Raw genomic sequence first — 8,948 nt, forward strand, 5'->3', positions numbered from 1 at the left:
TCATGTCTGTAGTGTACCGTGTACGTGTAATCTAGCGATAGATAGTTCTGGAAAAATCATTCCACGCAAGGGAGTATTTAGATCGAAAGAGAGTCATCATTTTTCAACCTGACATGACCAGAAGTTGACAAGCAAATAGCAATCATTGTTTGTTTTAGTTTTCTTTCCTTCTTTCTTCCCTCAAAGGACGTTCAAAGTTTCTTCTTCTTTTATTTAATGGAGTAATAAGGTGAGTTTTCTTTCAAAGGTCTAATTAGCTCCTTCCTTGTTCGTTGCTTTTATTTTTATGGTAATTTTTGTTCAATTTTTTGACACTTCGATCACTCATTAAATTTTGGTTGATTGCTTATATTACCAATTTATGAGATTGACTTTGACTCCCTTTCAAATTTGCCCCCTTTTCCTTGTTCAGATTCACAAGTTCCCTTTGCCTTGTTCACATTCAGAAACAACTACTCCTATTTGAGTTACTTATTCTCTAGCCAATTATATATAAGAAGAAAGTTTTACTAATATACTTGTATAAATACATACTATGGAAATGAAGCAGAAAATTACCCCAAAAATATCTTCTTTTTTCGTTTCTACCTATCAACGGCAGCTGCTGGCAGTTTCCACTTTCATACAACCTGCAGTTGTGTGACTCAACTTTTATCTCGCTCGCATCTCTTTGGGGACAACAATATAATATGTATGCGGTAGACTTGGCTGGACTAATGTGATTATGGTGACCAAATAAGCTATAATCTTCGAGACAATACTTATGTCTGTCTCAAATGTATTATACTCCTTTAATTTCATCATCAGCTTAACTACTTTTCGTTGTTGTTCAAGTGTGAGGCTATAATTCAGTACGTATAAGTTGACGATTCTATGGGTATTTGGCTTATTATTAATTAGATGCATTCATTCATGCAAAAGATTCTTTACTTCATTCCCCACAAATTCAACTATTGAGATGATTAAATGTGTGCTTTTGTTACTCTTAATTCCCTCTGCAGTTAATTGTCAAACATCACCTACTCGCGTGCGCGGAAAAAGATGACAGTGACACCTAACATCTCCATCAATGATGGCAACCTCATTGTCCATGGCAAGACCATACTCAAGGGTGTCCCTGACAACATTATCTTGACTCCTGGATCTGGGGTGGGCCTTCTTACTGGTGCATTTATTGGAGCAACAGCTTCAGAGGGCAAATGCTTGCATCTGTTCCCTGTTGGGGTCTTAGAGTAAGCACTATTGCACTATTGCCTTCTTTCACTATTGTGCGATAACCATGCTAAACTAATTTTATAATTTATCATAACATTGATATATGGATTTTGATTTGGTGAATAGTAAGATAATTGGTTGTGCTACTAATTCCACTCCTTTATTAAGAGAACAAATTGATTATCGGTAGGATCGATGTAATGTGACCTTATGCTCATGAAGTCCATCTTTGGTGGTGAAGTACTTTCTTAATTGTTTAAATTTCTTGCATCATGCTTAGAGGATGAAGGTTGACTTGAGCAATGTCATGCAGAAGTACCACACGTTTATCATATTTCAGAAGATCACAGGGTATTGAGTTGCAGAAGAGTGAAACGTGATAAGCATATCAGAATGCTACTCCTTTTATAAAAAAATCAATACTTTTTTGTTATCTATTTTTACAGGGATACTCGGTTCATGTGTTTATTCCGTTTCAAGCTGTGGTGGATGACTCAGAGAATGGGGACATGTGGAAATGATATTCCTTTGGAGACCCAGTTCATGCTTGTGGAGAGCAAAGACACCACCGAGGGTGAGCGTGACGATGCCCCAATTATTTACACGGTCTTCCTCCCTCTACTTGAGGGACAGTTTCGTGCTGTTCTTCAAGGCAATGAGATGAACGAAATGGAGATTTGCCTTGAAAGTGGTGAGTTTCCATCTAGGCTCTAGCAATCGGGAAATTGATAAATGCTATACATTCATCTCAATTCAGTAGACTTCTTGCATCCATTTTTGCTTTACCTTTTGAGGCTACATGCAAAAGTACGCTGCTATGTGGGTGTTCTGGGAGACAAAGTCGTCTCTCTGTGGACCAAGTCTTTGGTTTAGCCTTTTAGGTCTCTGTGGGTGCAATACAACAATGTCATTTCTCGTTTTACGCACTGTTTTCTCATCTGTTATGAACAAAGCTGTGCAAATAATCCTTCAGGATAAGCTGCAAGTCCTATTTCCTATTTCCAAAAATTGAGGCTATATTAACCTGTTGGGCTGGACCTATAGCTATGTTATATTGAGCAAGAAATGTCAATGCTGAGCAAGTTGCTAATAATCTCATGTAGATCATCAATGGCAGGCAAGAAAGTAGTATAAACGTAAAAGAACCAATACGTCTTGTATGCGTTATTTTTGCAGGAGATAATGCTGTTAAAACCAACCAAGGGCTTTATCTTGTCTACATGAATGCTGGGACCAATCCCTTTGAAGTCATTACACAGGCTGTGAAGTAAGCTCCAACTTCTTGAGATCTTTTTGATTTGAATCACAAAATAACTGTAGTATGTTTGCAGTGTGAAGTAGTTGTTGAATAATGTCATTGGTACTCGACTAGCAAGACTCCAACTAGAAGTCTTTCTAGACTGTGTAAATAATGTGTTTTGTTCCCTCCCCTCTCAACAGATCTGTTGAGCAACACTTGCAAACTTTTCATCACAGAGAGAAGAAGAAGGTAAATAGTTGCTTCCTTAGTTATTTATTTATTGTGAAATCTTGGTCGTCCCATTATCTGAAGCGGGCCTGTTAATATCCTCTGTTCGATATCATGTAGTTGCCCTCAATTATTGATTGGTTTGGTTGGTGCACATGGGATGCCTTTTACACTGATGTCACAGCAGAGGGTGTCGAGGATGGCCTCAACAGGTAATTTGGCTCTTTCTCAGTTTTTGTTTGGAGATGTCTTTCGGGTTGAACTAATTCATGTTAAATGCCTTTATGACAGCTTATCCAAGGGTGGTTTTCGCCCACGTTTCCTGATCATTGATGATGGTTGGCAACAGATTGGCAATGAAGTGCCCAAGGACACTAATTGTGTAGTACAAGAAGGAGCACAGTGAGATTTCTTGCTATGTTTAATAATTATTTTACCGTAATTTGCAGATCTAGTAAATAAAATTGCATGTATGATCTCTCCCATGTTTGTTTTGTAGGTTTGCCAACAGGCTAACAGGAATTAAAGAAAACAAGAAGTTCCAAACAAAAGGCCTGAAGCATGTAGTGGAGGAAGCCAAGAAACAACATAGTGTCAAGTAAGTTTGCAACTTCCGATCGTTGTATTTTATAAAATGTCTAAAAATTGCACACACCACAATTCCTTTTTACTTAGTTTTCTGTTGAATTTAAAGGACGTCTCAGCACTTGAATCTTTTCCTCCTTTTCTCAAAGGATCTACTGGTAGTGAAGTGATACTTATCATTTTAAAGTTTATTTTTTCTATGTAGGTATGTATACGTATGGCATGCCCTAGCTGGTTACTGGGGTGGAGTACACCCTGCTGGTCCTGGGCTCGAGCACTATGACACTGCATTGGCGTACCCCATTCAGTCTCCTGGTGTGATGGGAAACCAACCTGACATTGTTATTGATAGTCTTGCAGTTCATGGCTTAGGTTTAGTGCACCCAAAAAAGGTCTTCAACTTTTATAATGAACTACATGCCTATCTGGCATCCTGTGGGGTTGATGGAGTCAAGGTTGATGTCCAGAACATCATTGAAACACTTGGTGCTGGCCATGGTGGTAGAGTATCCATCACGAGAAGCTATATCCAGGCCCTTGAAGCATCCATTGCTCAAAACTTTCCTGACAATGGATGCATTGCCTGCATGAATCACAACACTGATGGGCTCTACAGTTCTAAGCAAACCGCTCTAGTTAGAGCTTCTGATGATTATTATCCTCGTGATCCAGCTTCTCACACCATTCATATATCTTCTGTTTGCTACAACTCATTGTTCTTGGGAGAATTCATGCAACCAGATTGGGACATGTTCCACGTTAGTGTTTGACATCTAATTTATTTATACTTGTTTTTGACGATTCAATGTTGGTGCGTGATGTTTGCATATGATAGTCAGTCAGTAATGAATGCATTAGATGTAAAATGAGGTAATTTAATAACTGAGATGTTTATTGCAGAGTCTTCACCCTACTGCAGAATATCATGCTGCAGCTAGAGCAGTTGGAGGATCACCAATTTATGTGAGGTAATTTTTGTCCTCGCGTCTGGTTCTTCCTCTTTCTTATTTTAACTTGGAACTGTTACCTAACCTTGTCTCTTTTTATGTCATTCAGTGACAAACCCGGAAATCACAACTTCGAGCTTCTGAAGAAGCTTATCCTTCCTGATGGATCAGTACTTCGCGCTCAATTGCCTGGCAGACCTACTCGAGATTGCCTATTTGTTGATCCAGCAAGAGACGGGACAAGGTTTGCAATTCTCTCCTTATATATATACTAGTGTCTGGGGAACGCATGTCTGTCCCTTATCATTATTATAGAACTTCTATAAATTTTAAAGGTTGAGTTATAAAATAGGAAATGTTGAAATTAACAATATTAATTTTATCATTTATATTTTATTCATTAGATAAAAATTTATGAAAGTGGGATACTGCATTTGCCATCATATAAGAAATACGTGAAGGTAATTAAGATAATAGTCTTTAATGGTATTAATATATCAATGATTCTTGCTTGAAAAATTAATAAATGCATGTAAATGTCTTAAACTTCTGTAGTTCAGGACTTGATTTTTACTTTTCTCCTCCTTTTTTCTTTCCCTTACTGACATAATTTAATTTCTCATAATATCTTGCTCTTTCTAGTCAATATTGTTGGTTAATATCAGAAATACAAGATATTAGAAGGCAGAGAAGTAAGAAGAATATGAGCGGATAACTTTTATTGATGCCTGCAGGTTACATTTATAACAGCTACAATGAAATAGAAAGCATTAAACACACGATTAGGAGATTCCCCAAATCACCAACTGACTTCTAAATAATAGGAATAGATGGCTAACAACTAATTGACTAAGTTTTATTTAATATAAAGAAGTAAAAATAAATTAACTGCAGTTCAAAAGTAAATTCCTAACACTCCTCCATGCTTTGAAAACTGCAAACTCCAATTCTCTATCTAAGAATCTCAAACTTGCTGATTGGTAAAGACTTAGTGAATATATCAGCCAATTGTTCTTATATCTCCATCTTTTTGCACTGTTCTCGAGAAGAAAAACTTTATTTTGAAGTGCTTAGTTCTTCCATGAAATACATGATTGTGAGATATAGCTATTGCTTCTTCATTGTCCATGAACACTTCTATGCTTCCCGTCGGCTCTTGATTTAATAACGCTATCAAAGACACTTCATCCGATTCTAAGCGTCAACGATCGTTAGTTAGTAATATAACCCAACTAAATGAGTTGGGGTCGAATCCCACAGGGAGTGGTACGTGTATAAGATTCAATAGCAAAGTACGAATATGTTCAAGTCAATCATAGGAGTAGATATTTACAAATAAAAGCATAATTCAAATTATGGGATGACACAAGTGTCAAATAAAGGGGTTTTGGTTTTAACTATCAGCTACAACAACAACAAATAACACGAATTAACAAGTAATGAGACGGGTTCTTGGGATGTGATTGAATTATAGGCTAAGGTAGACAAATGGGTAATTGCAATTGTTAGTAAATAACTGTAAATCAGTGAATAAGCTAGACTTTAGTGGGGATAAACTTTCTCTCGAACAATTTACCCCGAATCAAGTTGGTTTCTCTCGAACACCAACAAGCAGCAAATAAGAACAACCTACGATTTAGTCCATTCACTCTCTCGAGCTGAATGTGTGGAAAATGATTTAGGATTCACTCTCTCGAGCTGAACCCACAAACCATCAATTCAGTAATTTTGGTTTTAAAACCTCTCTCGAGCAAGCCAAAAACACGAAGGTAGAGTTGCATTTGCAACTACAACCCTTTAAATTAAACCACAATTACTGATTGAAATCACTTCTAAACAACATTTAAACTATCAATTAGCAATACCCATAAGCTAAATCAACCCATAATCACATAATCACACCCCAAGAACTGGGGTTTTAGCTAGACATCATAAAAAGATAGAAATCGTTACCAAATTGTGTTTCCATTAACTGGGTAAGATTAATTTCGTCTTTACAAAGGTCCAAGTTGAAGAATCTCAAAGACCCACTTCCAATTTCTCAAAAATGGAAAACTTCAATTCTTCAAAGCTAAGGAAAAGTTTGTTTCAAAACTCAGAGTTCCAACTCAAAAACTGATATTCTATATTCTGAAAACTCTAAAATGATCACTGATACTAAACTAAAATGTTCAAAAACGTATTTATAGTCACCAAAAATATGTTGTGAAGGACCATTCGGCGCAGTAAGTCAGGATCGCCGATCAACTTGGTGATCCGCCCTTTGGTTAGTTCCATCGCCCATCATCCTCAAGTTCTGTAACTTTGGGCGATCCAACACTGCATCGCGGAACCACTTGGCGGCACGCCGACCGCTCCTTTCTCTCGCCGACTTGATTTTTGCTTTCAGGGCTTGGCACAATGGAACTTTAGGCGAGATAATAGCCATTCGGCGACTCGCCCAATGGATTAGGCGATCAACAAGCCTTCTATTCTTCGTTCCTTCGGCTGCCTTGTTCCTTTTTGCCCATTAGTGTCCATGCTTTGTTCCTCAATCCAAATACCTGAAATCAAGGATTTTACATTAGTTATTGGCACACAATAAGCATTTGAGGACACTAAATCTATCCAAATAAAGCCCTAAATGAGTCTAAATTGTGGACTCATCAGCTCCATATGCAGATCAACCAAAATTTTCTTTAGCCACAATGCTTGATTTACTGCTGCTGCAGCTGCTACAAACTCAGCCTTCGCTAGTAGATTGAGCCACAATATCTTGTTTCTTACAACTCCGTGAGGAAATTCCAGAACCAAGACTAAAACAATACCCTGTATTACTCTTTGCATCATCCTCAGAACCGCCCCAATCACTGTCGAAGTACCCATAAAGCTTCACTCTTCTAAAACTTGACTCCATAGGTGATGGTTCCTTTGATGTATCACAAAATTCTTTTGGATGCTTGCAAATGTACTTCACTCAGACAATCCATGAACCTTGATAAAGCACTTACAACATACAATATATCGGGTCTTGTTGTTGTAAGACAAAAACAACCAATGAAACTTCTGAAGTACGTCACCTCCACCTTTTCGGCTTCATCTTCTTTACTTAGTTTCTCTTTTTGGTTCATGGGAGGACTGATCTCTTTGATATTTTCCATTTTGAATTTCTTGAGAATTTCCTTTGAATACTTTTTCTAGCAAATGAAAAACTCATCTTTTCCTTGTGTAATTCCATTCCAAGGAAATATGTCATAAGACCAATATCAGACATTTCGAAAGCTTGCGTCATATCTTGCTTGAGCTCATCAATTAGCCTTTCATTGTTCCGTTAATCAAAAGGTTATCCACATAAAGAGAAACAACAAGAATGTCACTGCTGTTGCGTTTAACATATGATGTGAACTCTGAAAGACTCTTTTGAATATCAGGGTCGAGCAAATAAAGAATTGGATTGAAGCTGGTTTGATTTAGAGTAAGGGTAAAATGGTAATGAAATATTAAAACTTAACGTTGATGTTTTATGTTGGACAGCTTGCTTAAAATATGGAACGTGAACAAATGCAGTGGTGTGGTTGGTGTATTTAACTGCCAAGGTGCTGGGTGGTGCAAGGCGACAAAGAAGACACGTATTCATGATGCATCCCCAGGCACACTTACAACTTCAGTCCAAGCAACTGATGTTGAGACCATTGATTGGAATGGGGATTCTATAGCCTATTGCTTTACATCAGGTAAACCAATTCCTTAACATAGCCTATGACTGGTGTTAGGATTAGCAATTTATTACTGGTGTTAGAATTAGCAATTAACCCTTCATTAATTATATAGGGAAAGTGGTTTTCCTACCCAGAGTTGCTTCACTGCCTGTAACACTTAAAGTTCTTGAATATGAAGTATTCCACTTTTCTCCTGTCAAGGTAACACCTTTTTGTTAACTTGCTTCTTTAACACTTTTTTTTAAACTAAAATAACTAGACATTTTTTATTATAAGTGTAGGAAGTTGTGAGAAACATATGTTTTGCTCCAATTGGGCTGATGGATATGATCAACAGTGGTGGTGCCATTGATCAGTATGAAGTACATTCTGATGATACAAGCCAATCTCCAACTGCAACAGTCTCACTCAAGGTCAGGGGATGTGGCCGCTTTGGCGTTTACATTTCCCAAATACCTCTCAAATGTTCAGTAGATGGTGCAGAAACCGTCTATAACTACAACAAAGAATATGGACTGCTGACTATGAATATCCCAGTTCCACAACAAGAGATGTACAAATGGAATATTGAAATTCAGGTCTAAGTAGACAGAATAATCTATTGTAAGTGGCTGGCTGAAAGCTTTGTACGGTGCAGGATTTAGAATGAGTCCTGGGATTGAGTGAGTCTCCTCATCAACATTCTAGCGTCTCTGTAATAAAGCTATCTAGATAGTGTTGACTGTTGAATGTGAATACGGTGTTTTCAACCTTCTCCATCTTATATATATATCCTACTATACTCTTTCACCTGTCATTTCTATAGAAATCTCACGTTAAGATTAGAGAGAAATCAAGGATTCTATTGATGAGTCCTGGGATTGAGTGAGTATCCGCATCAACATTCTAGCGTCTCTGTAATAAAGCTATCTAGATAGACTGTTGAATTTGAATACAGCGTTTCGACGTTCTCCATCTTATATATATAGTGAAGTTCTCCATCTTATATTTATCCTACTATACTCTTTCATTTGTCATTTATGTAGAAATCTCACG

At 37.4% G+C, this 8,948-nt stretch overlaps 1 protein-coding gene across 1 annotated transcript; it reads left to right on the top strand.

Annotated features, from left to right (window-relative positions):
• Positions 1–997: 997 nt before the first annotated feature.
• Positions 998–8,546, top strand: LOC125837313 (probable galactinol--sucrose galactosyltransferase 2). The gene is made up of 13 exons (XM_049516456.1): positions 998–1,232; positions 1,662–1,906; positions 2,392–2,482; positions 2,656–2,704; positions 2,804–2,895; positions 2,975–3,085; positions 3,183–3,281; positions 3,474–4,026; positions 4,169–4,236; positions 4,325–4,459; positions 7,729–7,928; positions 8,026–8,114; positions 8,195–8,546. Exons 1-13 carry the CDS (start codon positions 1,042–1,044, stop codon positions 8,495–8,497), a joined length of 2,226 nt encoding a protein of 741 aa, XP_049372413.1. The 5' UTR covers positions 998–1,041; the 3' UTR covers positions 8,498–8,546.
• Positions 8,547–8,948: the final 402 nt, after the last annotated feature.

The sequence above is a fragment of the Solanum verrucosum genome, unplaced genomic scaffold (assembly GCF_900185275.1).
Source record: "Solanum verrucosum unplaced genomic scaffold, falcon-dt-bn FXZP01000130.1, whole genome shotgun sequence".
Classification (NCBI taxonomy): domain Eukaryota; kingdom Viridiplantae; phylum Streptophyta; class Magnoliopsida; order Solanales; family Solanaceae; genus Solanum; species Solanum verrucosum.